Below are 15,265 nucleotides of genomic sequence, written 5' to 3'. Positions count from 1 at the left end.
TACAGGCCCTTAATCCCATCAGATTTGTAGATCTTAACCAGGCAGTCGCCGAGGCCTCGGAATTCCCTTTCAGCTCCAGCTTTACCCACATCTGCTGCTAGACGGGTACGGGCAAAATCAAGAGGGTACACAAAACACAAGGATGTGGCCCCAGCAGCACCGCCTGATGCCAGATTCCCTGCAAAGTAGCGCCAAAACTGGGTCCTCTTGTCCACACCACCCAGGAAGATCTGCTTGTATTTATCTTTGAAGGCGAAATTAAGAGCCTGGGTGGGGAAGTATCTGATGACATTGGCCAGGTTACTGCGCCAGAAGGACAGGACTCCCTGCTCCTTGGGAATACGGACCACACAGTCTATAATGCCCTTGTATTGCTTATCTGCGGTGATCTGCTTGCTGGCATGCCGTACCTGCAGCAGCAGCTTGACCCGCTCGATAGGCGCTACCGCCGTCTTGGAGATGGCTGCGGCCACTCCACCTGCCAGGAAGTCTTTGGCGAAGGACACAGCGGCATCTGTCATGTTGAAAGGAAAGACGAGGCAGGCTGCTGCAGGACAGGACTGAGCCGGAAACCGGCTTTGACTCCGGGGCTGCGGGGGCAAAAATTATATATGTTTATGGGGTACAATGTAATATTTCGATATATGTATATATTACAGTATAATTAAATCAAATTAAATAGGCATGCCTTACATGCTTATCACTTTTGGGGCTGAGATTAAACTCTACTTTCAGCAATTTTCAAATATACAATATATTATTATTAGATATAGTTTCCGTGCTGGAAAATAGATGTCAGAACTTATTCCTTCTGTATAATGGAATCCTTTACTCTTCGACTAACATCTCCCCATTCCTCACCCATCAGCCCTGATAACTACCATTCTATTCTCAACTTCAGTTAGTTCAAATTTTGAGATTCCACATATATATGAGATTATGTAGTATTTGTCTTTCTCTGACTGTTATATTTCACTTAGTCTATAAAGTGTTCTCCAGGTACATCTATGTTATCACAAATGTCAGGATTTCCTTCTTTTTTAAGGCCAAATAATATTGCGCTATGTATACATGCCACAGTTTTTCAAAGACATTTTTATGAGAATATGAAGACAAAACTAAAAGAAATTTGTGAATCACATATCTGATAAATGATTTGTAACCAAAATATATGAAGAACTCTCAAAACAATAATAACAAATCAGTAATTAAAAATGAGCAAAATGTTTGCATGGAAACTAACAACATACAGATAACATATAACCACATAGAAAAATATACTCAAAATTATTTTTCACTAGGCAAATACAGGTTGAAACCATGAGATAACTACACAGTTACTAGAATGGTTAAAACTTTGAAAGCACTTACACAATGATGCCAAGAGTAAGTCTCATACTTTGTGAGATGCAAAAAATAGCACAGTCACTTTAGAAACAGTGTGGCAGTTTATTACATAGGTGAACAGAATCTTACTACAATATCCAGTATTACCATCCCTAGACATTAGGTAAAATATAAACATAAATGCAGGTGTTTATAGCAGCATTAGTCATTCTTGCCCCAAATTGAAAACAACCTAAATATCCTTCAGGTCATGACTCAATAAATAAATTGTGGTATATCCATAGCATAGGATAGTACAAATTATTGATACACACAACATAGATTTCAAATGTGTTATACGAAATGAAAGAAGCCTAGCTATTGTAGGATTCTGGAAGAAGTAAAAACAGACCAATATTTTCCTGGGCTTAGAAGTGAAGAAAGATCTTAACAACAAATAGCTGCAGAGAACATTTTGGTGGTTGGGGACTTGGGACAATTTAATATCTGGATTGTGGTAGTGGTTGTTCAACTATATGCACTTACCAAAACTCACAATATTTTATGCTAAAAATTGTAAACTTCCTATATGTAAATTAAACCTTAATTTTAAAAAGAGACTTAAAAGTTAACAAAAAAAGTCTAGAAAGTATACACACATACACCAAAATATACTTATTATACCCACAACTCACCTCATACAATGCAGTAGTGATAGTTGAATGACATCAAGATTCATATTTTAAAGTTATTATTTCCTTTGTTCAAAAGCAAATTTAAATTTTTTAAGAGAATTTGGGGATACTATAAAATTTTTATTGGACTCTGAATTTGTGGACTGAGTGTTCATTTCAACAAATTATCTTACTACCCACAGTAAAAGTTCTGAGGGAAACTACATCATGTTTTCTAATTAATACCTCGGACTCCATGCCACTGATTTATCAGAATTTATTTAAACATTTCTTATTGGTAAACATTTGTATTACTTTTTGTTCCTCACTATTATAGATAATTTTTGAAAATACCTTTAAACATAAATATTCTGAATTTCTGAAATTAGATATCTAAAATTCAGTGTGCAGGTTTAGAAAATATAGGTAGCTTTTTGCCTGACAAGTTTTAATTATAAAAGTAATGAATATGGCCAGATGCCATGGCTCACACCTGTAATCCCAGTACTTTGGGAGGCTGAGGCAGGTGGATCGTGAAGTCAAGAGTTCAAGAGTAGCCTGGCCAACATGGTGAAACCCCATCTCTACTAAAGATACAAAAATTAGCCAGACATGGTGGCAGATGCCTGTAATACCAGCTACTCGGAAGGCTGAGGCAGGAGAATTGCTGAAACCCAGGAAGCGAAGGTTGCAGTGAGCCAAGACCATGCCACAGCACTCCAGCCTGGGTGACAGAGCAAGACCTCATCTTGGAAAAAAAAAAAAAAGTGACAAGATATTGTGCCAGGTCATTCATTTGAATTGTCCACTATTTTACAGATAATAGCGAGCTGGAATTATAATCTATTCAGTCTGGCTCCATAGCCCTGGTCTATAATCAATATACCAAAGTTGTAGAATTCCAGCAACCATGGAGACCAGGTGGGGGTATGATAAATGGTGTGTGCCAGGTAGAGGACAGAGGCGAGCTGGAGGGCATTGCCTTGCCTAAATGTGCCATCTGCTATTCATCTAAAGCCAACTCTTGTCATGTAAGGACACAGACTGTCTAAAAAAAGGTGGAAACTAGGATTTGCTCATGTTGCTCATGCATAAAATCACCAAGTTTTAAAATTTTTGTACACACAAAACAAGAAACACCTCTTGGGAAGATCTGGTCCAGATTCTCCCAGTTTATGCCTCTAGTAGCAAAGTTTGCTATCTTGAGCTGTTGATGTTATATTTTATATATTACATAAAATATATAACATATATATGTTATATATATATATATATATATATATAACATATATATGTTATATATTTTCATTGGATGAAAAAGTGACAAATAGAACTTGTATTGCAACATGACTGCCATAGGATATATAACTTAATGACAATAAATTAATATCTACATTCATTTTCATGTTTGAGTAATATAAATACTGTTTCTTGCTTGTGGTTTCTACATGGTTGTAATATGGAGATAGTTCTGCTTCATTTGAATGTAATCATATATTCTCATGTCCTTCTATTATGAATGAACTGCTTTTCTGAACAAGCTGCAGGAAGCACACTGAAATGCCATTAATTTATTCTCAAACCACATTTCTGTTCTCACATGTCACACTCCCTGCTACTATTCAGCTCTAGCAGTATATAGAAAAGCTAAATGTAGGCCCAATTTTCAAATGTCGATATTCAATAAAGAATGGTTATTTAAAATGTGTCTGAGGTAGTGGGACTCAAACTTGGCTGCACACTAGAAATACTTAAGGAGCTTGAAAGTACACAGAGACATGGTTCTTACCCCCAGAGATTGTAATTTAATTGGCCTAGGTGTAACCTGGGCATCAGAGTTGTTAAAAGCCCCTAGTGATTCTACGATCAGCCAAGATTGAGATTGACTTGTCCAATGTATGTTTTGCAACATAATATTTGATGTATGGTAACAGTTGAGTTAACAGCACCTATTTGTAGAATTGGTAATTATTAAAGGTATTTTGATCTCTTCCTCGAATCAGTGTATCATATTATTGGTTTTCCTTGAATCTTCTTGAGAAGTGATACATAGCATACTGTGATGCCATAATTTTTTAAAATTAGAGAGCTGCCTAATCAGATCGAAGAGATGAAGCTCTATTTCTTTCATTGTAATCATTTTCTAGACTATAATCCTTTTGAAGAAAGGGGCTCAGTATTGTCTTTGTGTACCCAACACTTAGCATTATGCCAGATACACACTATGTACTTTTAAAATTGTTAGTTGAATAAATGATTATTAATAGATCTATTTGTTTCTCATAGATGAGCAAAGTAAAATAGATTAAGAATAGACAGATACAATCTGTGAATGTGGCCTTAGTTCCCTGAAAGCCACTAAGAACTAAAGGTACAGGAGCAAGCACACCAGCAAGTCCCTCGATTTCTTTGGCTTGTTTATCACACTGTATAGCTGTCACATAGTCATGCACATTCCTTTCTTCCTAGTTGAAAATAAGGAAAGGTAGAAAAACTCTGGATTTAGAAAATCCTATTTCTCTTGACTTTTGGATATCTCCGAAGAAACAAAATGTGGATCAAAGCCCTTAACCATACACTTTACATTTTCTAATGGGCTCAGACCTTGTTACTGCAATATTCACATGTGCAAAGCAAATATGGCTTATGTATCTTTTATGTTTATTTATTTATTTATTTTTGAGATGGAGTCTCCCTCTGTCTCCCAGGCTAGAGTGCAGCAGCAAGATCTTGACTTACTGCAACATCTGCCCCTTGTGCTCAAGTGGTTCTCCTCCTCAGCCTCCTGAGTAGCTAGGACTATAGGAGCCCATCACCATGCCAGGATAAGTTTTGTACTTTCAGTAGAGGCCAGGTTTCACCATGTTGGCCAGGCTGGTCTTGAAATCCTGACCTCAGGTGATCCACCTGTCTCGGCCTCCCAAAGTGCTGGGATTTCAGGCGTGAGCCACCATGCCTGGCCAGCAAATGTAGCTTTTTTTAAAAAAATATTTTATTGTGTTTTAGGTTTTGGGGTACATGTGAAGAGCATGCAAGATTGTTGCATAGGTACATACATGGCAATGTGGTTTGCTGCCTTCCTCCCCATCATTTATATCTGACATTTCTCCCCATATTATCCCTCCCCAACTCCCCATCCCACTGTCCCTCCTCTAGTTCCCCCCAACAGACCCCAGTATGTGATGCTCCCCTCCCTGTGTCCATGTGTTCTCATTGTTCAACACCCGCCTATGAGTGAGAACATGCGGTGTTTGATTTTCTGTTCTTGTGTCAGTTTGCTGAGAATGATGGTTTCCAGGTTCATCCATGTCCCAGCAAAGGACACTAACTCATCGTTTTTATGGCTGAATAGTATTCCATGGTGTATATGTAATCTCTATAACTCTTCTTCCTTTTAGACCTTTCTTCTGGCTGGGAAAAATCAATTTTGACTAGGGGAGTAAAACTCAGTGTTATTTAATAAGCAAAGGTATTTTTAAAATGTAGCTCAGGTTTTTAGAATTAAACGTTGTTTTATAGATTTTAGCCTCCCCCAGTATTTCTCTTTAAAGCACCTTCAGAGTATATAGCCAGTCTGCTTTGCACTCCATGGATAGCATGTTAGAGGGATAGAAAAGGGTTCATTCTCCACATGGAATACTCTAGATCCCTTCTGGTGCCTACTGTAAGTAACTGGTTTACTTTGCTCTTATTAGCTCCTATGATAATATTAATGATCTCATTTTGGCACAGGGTAGAATATTCCATCAGCTGTGGTCCCAGGCATGTATTTTCAGACTTAAAGTCACTGCCTACATCTCTGGACCTAAGGCCTTGGCTCATCAACTGTTTCTGTCAGCCACGCTTTCATACCACCATTGAGCTTCCCCAAATCTATTAGATATTGTTGAAGGCTTCTTGAAATTCTCAAGGTATTGTTTGGACTCCAAGGTATTGCTCCAAGAGGTGGAGACTAAAACTTCAGCATCTCAAATCTCCATTCTCCCTACGTCTCTTCTTTTCTTCTCACATTCCACCAAGGATGGAAAAAAAACAAGATTTATAATGCCTGGTTTCTTGTCTTGACTTTCCTCTACTTAATGAACAGGGCCAAATAAGTAAAACTCTAAATAGCCAAAGCTAAAGGGCTTTAGAAAACCCTCCCCTTTCCACCTCACAAATGACTAGCTTTCAACACTATTTTTTTCCTAGGGATGTGTTAATACAACTTACCTATGATCTTTTACTTCTCACCAAGACCTGCATTCTTATGACCTCAGGTCATAATTCATCCCATTCCTGGAGTGGTTACTTCCAAAGTAAAAGTCATCATGTAAAGTTTTTTTTATGTATTCGTCTATTTATTAGTTGTCTCTCTCCCTGAAAAACTGTAGTTTATATGAGGACAGGGATTTTATTGGTCTTATTAACCATGCATACTTACCACTTAGGATAGTGATTTTTGGCATAGATAGTATCATTAGATTGTTCATTGACTTACGTATATAAAAATATATGGATGATTTCACTAATTTGCTTTTCAGCTATGGGCTGAGAAGAAACTAAGAAAATAAGACATAAGGAAAAAATGAAATGATACAAGTTTCATAGTCTAAAAATATGACATATGTGTACTTTTATTTGCTATTATGTTAAAATAAATCCAATAGAATATTTGATATTTAAGGTTTAGAACATATAATTTTATTTTAATTAAGTATTTATAAACATGCGTACATATACATTATGTAATAAATATATTTGTATTTTTATATTTGTTTAAATTATAGTTAATTTGGATGAGATTTTGAATAATTTTAATTTGTCATTGTACTTACATCAATTTTTCAGATTTTCTACCATTATATTTTATGTATAACAGAAACAAGTAAAGCATATCATATCATACTTTGACTTGCTTCTGTTATATATGTCTGTGTATGTATACATACTGCACTAACTATGTATACGCACATACACACATGCTGTTGACTGTTGAACAATGCAGAGGTTAGTGGTACCTGTTTTCTCCTGCACAGTCAAAAATCCAGTATAATTTTTGACTTCCCAAAACTTAATTAATAATGGGTTACTATTGAGTGGAAGCCTTATTGATAATATAAACTGTTGATTAACTCATATTTTATATGTTCAATATATTATATTCCGTATTCTTCCAATAAAGTAAGGTAGCGAACAGAAAATGTTATTAAGAAAACCGTAAGAAAGAGAAAATACATTTACAATTTATCAGGTGGAAGCAGATCACATAAAAGTCTTCTCATTCCTTGTCTTCACATTGTTTAAGCTGAGGAGGAGGAAGAAAAGGAGAGGTTGGTCCTGGTATATCAGGAGTGGCAGAGGCAGAGGAAGATGGACCCATGCAGTGTAAAACTGTGTTGTTAAAGGGTCAAAAATACATACAAACAGATGCGAGCATTCATTTTAATATACCTAAAATTATATATGGCTTCATCAAGAAATTGATGTGGTCCTAAATGAATTCCTATGGAAACTAAAATCTTAATTTTTACAATGTCTTTGAATAGTTTTTAAAATATAATCTAAACCCTCTAATGTTCTTTGTCATAGGGTAACTGTAGATCTTTTGGGGGGGATTTTGAATATATATAATAATTTTGTAAAAACTGGATGTGTTTATTTTCACTTTTTTTCCTGAAAAAGGTGGAGACTTTACATTTTTTCCATTTTTTCCAGAGGTGAGCTGGCTAGCCTTAGGTACTTTTCTTGTTGATTGTGTTATAGCACAATGCTGTAGTTTAACACTAATTTTATTTTTCAAATTTTAGCTAATGGAAGAAAAAAAATCAGTATTATCCCAGATATGTATAAACTGCATGCCAAATTTTATTCTGAAGTGAATTTTTGGTTAGCATTATAATCCATTAGAGAGAGATTTATAATGGGAAGGCTGACAGATCACTTCAGCAGCTATATGGAAGCTCCTTAGCTGATTCATTAATATCTAACGAAGCTAGTTCCATGTCTTTACAAATCAAAATCTTCCTCTCCAGTGGAGATAGGTCAAAATATTGAAGAAGGCTTCTGCTCTCTATAGAAATGAAATAGATGATGCTGACATCTCCATTGGTTTAATGAGAGTGTGGCAGCAGAGTGCTGCTAGATAGAGTGCTTTGTCAAAGTGGACTGAGGTCTATTTTTAGACAATGTGGGTTGCCTTTTATATTCATCCTACCTAAGAGCAGGGGGAATGCAGCAAGTTCCTGGTTACTGAAATAGAAAAGGCAGGATTGAAAGCAGCTCAAATTTGGTCAGCACCTAAGTCCACCTAAGTGTCACCAATTCTTCATCTTACCTTAAAAAGATTTAATTTTTTTTTTGCTATTATGAGACTTCCATTGTCTTTCGTTTAATATAACAGCAATCCTGGAGTTGAACCTCATTAAAATAACCTACTTAGTGGTTTTCTTGCTTTTTTTTTCCTCCTATAGTTCCAGGTGTCTTGTGAAAAATTCATGTTGGTTTGACAATTTTTATGTATCTTTCCAGATAGAATTGGATATGTTGTCTTAAGGAGATTTTTAAATTGTTAAAAATTATACTGAAATTTGCTCACATACTAATTTGTATTAAAAGTAGGAACAATTTAGAATCTGTGTAATCAAAACTGCTAGTTTGGCCTTGCTTTTAATGGTTTGTATGTTAACTTTTGAATCTTTGGATATATGCACCATTCTTATGACCTTTTATTTCCTGATCCTTCATTGTGGATAAGTGGGAAAATGTAATTCTATATTGAGATATCAATGGGCTTAAGAATATATACATTATAGTGCCTAGGTTCAAAACCAGTTTACCACTTACTAACTACATGATCTTTTGCAAATGATTTGACCTGTCTTTGTCTTGTTTACCTAATTGGAAAAATGGAGATGATAATAAATGAATACATGAAAGACACTTAAGGTGGCGCATACTTCATCCTGAATACTAAGTAAATATGATCTTTTAAATTCAAAACTGAATGTTAATACACCAGTCACTATGTAAGTTAACTAACATGCAATATGAATTTAGTAAAATAATTCTCATGTAAAGTTTAGTTTCCCATTTTTAATACACTAGCAGTAGTTTACTGGGTTTTTTATTATTGTTGTTGTTGTTCAGTTTTGTTATTCCTTTTTGTGGAGGTGGGGTCTTGCTGCATTGCACAGGCTGCTCTCACACTCCTGGGTTCAAGCTATCCTCCCGCCATGCTCTGTCGTTTGTTTTTACTATTTTGATTAACAACAACTACAACATGTGCCCCACAAATAGGACACAATTTTATAATTGTAATTATTTTCTCCCAAGTATATAAGTAAATATTTTGAGCAAGAATCAAGTGTCACACTCCAGATACAGACATTTAGCTGTGAGAGTTCAACTAAGTAACTGGATTTACAATGCACTTTCTTAATCTGAAGCTGGATTAAAGTGGAGTTCTAACATTTACAAGTAATGGTCATCAGTGAAAGCTCATAAAAATAGTGCATCTCTCCATAGATGCAAAAATTAACGTGTGTACCATTAACAGCAAGATTAATGTAGCAATATTTATTGTGTGCATTCTTGTATTTAGTTTTTGACCTACATTAAAAGTGATCTGTGTTTCCTTATGCCTAGTAAATGAGGATGGAATATAAAATGATAAACTAATTATGTTTGATGTTAATTGCTGCATTAAAAAGTCCCTACACATATTGACTTTAAACAATAAAATCATCCTCCTAGTTTCTGTGAGTTAAGGATTAGACAAGGCTTAAATGAGTGGTGTGGCTCAGAATCTCTCATGAGTTTGCACTCAGATGTAACCTGAAAGCTTTGGGAAGGTATAGGGCTCTATTCCAAGGTGTCTCCCTCGCATGGCTGAGAAACTGGTGCTGGTGGTTGAGGGGAGGTCCCAGTTCCTCACCACGGCTCTCTCCTTATACTGAGTGTGTCCTAATGACATGGCTTTTGGTTCCCCCCTAGAGTAAGTGGCCCCAAAGTAATCCAGATATATATATATATATATATACACACACACACACATATATATATATGTATATATATATATACATATATATATATATACACACATATATATATATATATATATATATATACATATATATATATATACACACATATATATATATGTATATATATATTTATTTATTTATATTTTCTAAGGTCATATAGTAACACTTCTGCCATATTCTATTCATTAAAATCAGAAGACTAAATCTAGCCCAGGTACTGTGGCTCAAGCCTGTTATCGCAGCACTTTGGGAGGCTGAGGCAGGCAGATCACTTGAGGTCAGGAGTTTGCGACCAGCCTGACGAATTTGGTGAAACCCCAACTCTACTAAAAACACAAAAAAATTAACTGAATATGTTGATGCATGCCTGTAATCCCAGCTACTTGGGAGGCTGAGATATGAGAATTGTTTGAACCCGGGAGGCGGAGGTCACAGTGAGCCAGGATCACACCACTGTTCTGAGTGTGGCCAACAACAACATCAAAAACAAACAAACCAAAAAAAAAAAAAAAAAGAATTTTTTTGGACTAGTTTATAATAACTACACTAATCTAATTGTTTTAAACATTGCAAATAGTCTCTTAAGGTTTGTTGAAAAGATAATTTGTGAAAAGGTTGACAATATAACACATTTAGTTTTTTTCACTTTATTTTTTAATTACTTTATATTTTTCTTTAGTAATTAGAAATGTGAATTTTATTAATTTATTTTTTTCAACTTTATTTTAGAATCATAGGGTACAATTACAGGTGCATGACAAAGGTTTATTACATGATGATGAGGCTTGGAGTATAAAATAATCTATCTCCCAGGTAGTGAGTATTGTATCTAATAGGTAGTTACTCAACCCTTGCCCTGCTTCCTCCCTTTATCATCTTGTATCCCCCAGTATCTGTTTCCATCTTTATGTTCATGTGTACTCAATGATTTGCTCCCACTTACAAGTGAGAAAATGTGGTATTTAATTTTCTGTTTCTGTGTTAATTTGCTTAGGATAATAGCCTCCAGTTACATCCATGTTGCTGCAGAGGACATGATTTCATTCTTTTTTATAGCTGCGTAGTATTCCATGGTGTATCTGTACTACATTTTCTTTCTGCAATCCACTGTTAATGGACACCTGGGTTGATTCCATGTCTTTGTTATTGTGAATGGCGCTGCAATGAACATACAAATGCATATGTCTTTTTGGTACAATGATTTTTTTTTCATTTGTCTATATACCCAGTAGTGGAATTGCTGGGTTGAATGGCAGTTCAACTCTTAGTTCTTTGAGAAATTTCCAAACTGCTCTCCATGATGGTTGAACTAAGTTGGATTCCCACCAACAATGTGTAAGTGTTCCCTTTGCTCCATAGCCTTAACAACATCTTAACAACATCTATACCATTCGGACTGGTATAAGATGATGTCTCGTTGTGGTTTCGATTTACATTAGTGATAATGAGCATTTATTCATGATTGTTTTCTGCTTGCATGTCTTCTTTTGAGGAGTATCTGTCCATGTCCTTTTCCCACTTTTTCATGGTGTTATTTGTTTTTTGCTCATTGTTTCATTTAAGTTCCTTATAGATTCTGGATATTGGACTTTACAGATTCTGGATATGGTATAGTTTCTGAATATTTTCTCCCATTCTGCAGATTATCTGTCTATGAGTTTCTCTTGCTGTAAAGAAGCTCTTTAGTTTAGTTAGGCCCCACTTGTTAATTTTAGTTTTTGTTGCAACTGGTTTTGAGGATTTGGCCACTAATTACTTGTCAAGGCTGTTATCAATAAAGTATGTTCTAGATTTTCTTGTAGAATTGTATAGTTTTAGTCTTACATGTAAGTCATTAATCCATTATGAGTTAATTTTATGTATGGTTGATAGGTAGGGATTCACTTTCATTCTTCTGCGTATGGCTAGGCAGTTATCCTCCCACTATTTATTGAATAGGGAATCTTTGCCTCATTCCTTATTTTTGTTCACTTTTTTGAAGACCAGGTGGTTGTAGGTATAGGGCTTTATTTATGGAAATCTGTTCCACTGGCCACTATATCTGGTTTTTCTTCTAGTCTTAGGATGTTTTTGTTCCCGTAGCCTTGTAGAACAGTTTGAAGTCAGGTAATACAATATCCCCAGCTCATTTTTGGCTTGTTTTATTCTTGAAAATACCTATTGCTATTCGGGTTTTTATTTTGATTCCATATGAATTTTAGAATAGCTTTTTTTTCTGATTCTGTGAAAAATTACATTGATAATTTGGAAGGAAGAGCATTGAATCGTTAAATTGCTTTGTGTAGTATGGTCATTTTGACAATATTGATTTTTTTCTATCTATGAGCTTAGAATGTTTTCCCATTTATTTGTATAATCTTTGATTTTATTCAGCAATGTTTTGTTATTCTCCTTGTATAGCATTTTTTACCCCCTTGGTTAGCAGTATTCCTGGGTTGTTTTTTTTTCATGGCTATTGTAAATTGATTTGCATTCTTGATTTGGCCCTCAGCTTGACTGTTATTGATGGATATAAATTCAACTGAATTGTGTGCATTTAGTTTGTATCCTGAAGCTGTACTGAAATCATTCATCAATTGTAAGAGCCTTTTGACAGAATCTTCCTGGTTTTCTAGGTATAGAATTATATCACTAGCAAAGAAAGATCATTTGACTCCTTCTTTTTCTATTTGGATGCCTCTTTATTTTTTTGTCTTGTTTGACTTCTCTGACTAGGACTTCCCGTACTGTGTTGAATAGCAGTCGTGAGAGTGAGCATCCTTAGTTCCAGTTCTTAAGGGGAATGGTTTTCAGTTTTTGCCCATTCAGTGTGATGTTAGCTATGGGTTTGTCATAGATGGCTCTTACTGTTTTGAGGTATGTTCCTTTAATGTCTAGTTTGCTGAGGCTTATTTCATGAAGGGATGTTGGGTTTTATCAAAAGCTTTTTCTGCATCTATTGAGATGGGCATATGGTTTTTGTTTTTAATTTGGCTCATGTGGTAAATCACATTTCCTGATTTGCATATGTTGAACCAACCTTGCATCCCAGGAATAAAGCTCATTTGGTCATGGTGAACTAATTTTTTGATGTGCTGCTTGATTCAGTTTGCTAATATTTTGTTAGGGATTGTTTTGTCTATGCTTATGAGGGATGTGGTCCTGATATTGTGTCTCTGCAAGATTTTGGTTTAAGGAAGATACTGACTTCTAGTTAGAGAAGAGTGCCTCCTCCCTTGATTTTTTGGAATGGTTTCAGTGGGATTGGTATCAGTCTTTGTATATCTGGTAGAATTTGGCTATGAATCCAACTGGTTCCGGGCTCTCGTTATTATTGTTGTTGTTTCCAGGGTATTTATTACTGATTTAACTTTTGAACTTGTTATTGGTATGTTAGGCTTTTAATTTTTTCTGGTTCAATCTTGAGAAGTTGTGTGTTTCCAGGAATGTATTCATGTCCTCTAGACTTCCTAATTTGTATGCATAGAGGTGTCCATAATAGTCTTTGAGGATCTTTCATATTTCTGTATGATAGGCTATAATATCACCTTTGCCTTTTCTAACTTTAGATCTTCTCTCATTTCCCTTTGTTAATCTAGCTAGAGGTCTATACATCATGTTTATTTTTTCAAATAAACTTTTGATTTTGGTTCAATGCTATCCCCATCAAGCTACCAATGACCTTCTTCGCAGAACTGGAAAAAACCACCTTAAACTTCATATGGAACCAAAAGAGAGCCCGCATAGCCAAGTCAATTCTAAGCAAAAAGAACAAAGCGGGGGACATCACACTACCGGACTTCAAACTATACTACAAGGCTACAGTAATCAAAACAGCATGGTACTGGTACCAAAACAGAGATATAGACCAATGGAACAGAACAGAGGTCTCGGAGGCAACACAACATATCTACAACCATCTGATCTTTGACAAACCAGACAAAAACAAGCAATGGGGAAAGGATTCCCTGTTCAATAAATGGTGTTGGGAAAGCTGGCTAGCCATGTGCAGAAAGCAGAAACTGGACCCCTTCCTGACACCTTACACTAAAATTAACTCCAGATGGATTAAAGACTTAAACATAAGACCTAACACCATAAAAACCCTAGAAGAAAAATCTAGGCAAAACCATTCAGGATTTTGATTATCTTTTCTATGAAATTTTACATATCAATTTTCTTCAGTGCCTCTCTGATTTTTGTTATTTCTTTTCTTCTGCTAGCTTTGGGATTAGTTTGCTTTTCTTTTTCTAATTCCTGTAGGTGCGATGTTAGATTATTAATTTGGAATCTTTCTAAGTTCCTGATGTAGGTGTTTAGCACTATACATTTCCTCTTAATCCTGCTTTAGCTGTATCCCATAGATTTTGATATGTTGTGTTTCTGTTTTTATTAATTTCAAATAGTTTTAAAATTTCTGCTTTAATTTGTTGTTTACAAAAAACCCATTCAGGTGAGAAGTAGTTTAATTTTCCTATAATTTTGTAGTTTGAGATCTTCTTGGTATTGATTTCTATTTTTATCATATTTTGGTCTGAAAGTATGTTTGGTATAATTTTGATTTTTTTGAATTTATTAAGACTTGCTTTATCATTGAACATGTGGTTGATCTCAGAGTATGCTCTGTGTGCAGATTGGAAAAATGTGTATTTTTCAGTTGTTGGGTTGAGTATTGTGTAAATATCTATTAGGACCAATTAGTCAAGTGTTGAGTTTAAGTCCAAAATTTCTTTTAGTTTTCTGCTCATTTCTATCTAGTACTGTCAGTGGAGTGTTGAAGTCCCCCACTATTATTGTGTAGCTGTAAATCTTCTTATAGGCCTAGAAATACTTGTTTTATAAATCTGGGTGCTCCAGTGTTGGCTGCATATGTATTTAAGATAATTATGTGTTCTTGTTGGATTGAATATTTTATAATTATGTAATGTCTTTCATTGTCCTTTCTGATTGTTTTTGGTTTAAAGCTAGCTTTATCTAATATAAGAATATTGACTGGGTATGGTGGCTCACACCTGTAATCCCAGAACTTTGGGAGGGCAAGGCAGGCATATCACCTGAGGTTGGGCGTTTGAGACCAGCCTGACCAACATGGAGAAGCCCTGTCTCTATTAATAATACAGAAATTAGCCAGGCATGGTGGTGCATGCCTGTAATCCCAGCTATCTGAGAGGCTGAGGCATGAGAATCACTTGAACCTGGGAGGCGGAGGTTGCCATGAGCCAAGATCACGCCATTGCACTCCAGCCTGGGCAAAACTCCTTC

At 35.5% G+C, this 15,265-nt stretch overlaps 2 protein-coding genes across 46 annotated transcripts in view; one reads left to right on the top strand and one right to left on the bottom strand.

Moving 5' to 3' along the window:
• The window catches only part of LOC108314920 (ADP/ATP translocase 2-like), an 11,569-nt gene extending 10,975 nt beyond the window's left edge, over nucleotides 1–594 (bottom strand). Inside the window, exon 1 of the mRNA XM_037744079.1 lies at nucleotides 4–594. Within this exon, the coding sequence (XP_037600007.1) occupies nucleotides 4–521 (518 nt within the window). The 5' untranslated portion in view covers nucleotides 522–594. The remainder of the gene's footprint in view (nucleotides 1–3) is intronic.
• Nucleotides 1–15,265, top strand: part of PTPRD (protein tyrosine phosphatase receptor type D) — a 2,344,803-nt gene that overhangs the window by 500,916 nt on the left and 1,828,622 nt on the right. The gene's annotated exons all lie outside the window — the stretch shown is intronic.

This window comes from Cebus imitator, unplaced genomic scaffold, assembly GCF_001604975.1.
Source record: "Cebus imitator isolate Cc_AM_T3 unplaced genomic scaffold, Cebus_imitator-1.0 Scaffold164, whole genome shotgun sequence".
NCBI classification, from domain to species: domain Eukaryota; kingdom Metazoa; phylum Chordata; class Mammalia; order Primates; family Cebidae; genus Cebus; species Cebus imitator.
This window is presented reverse-complemented; position numbering and strand designations above follow the sequence as displayed.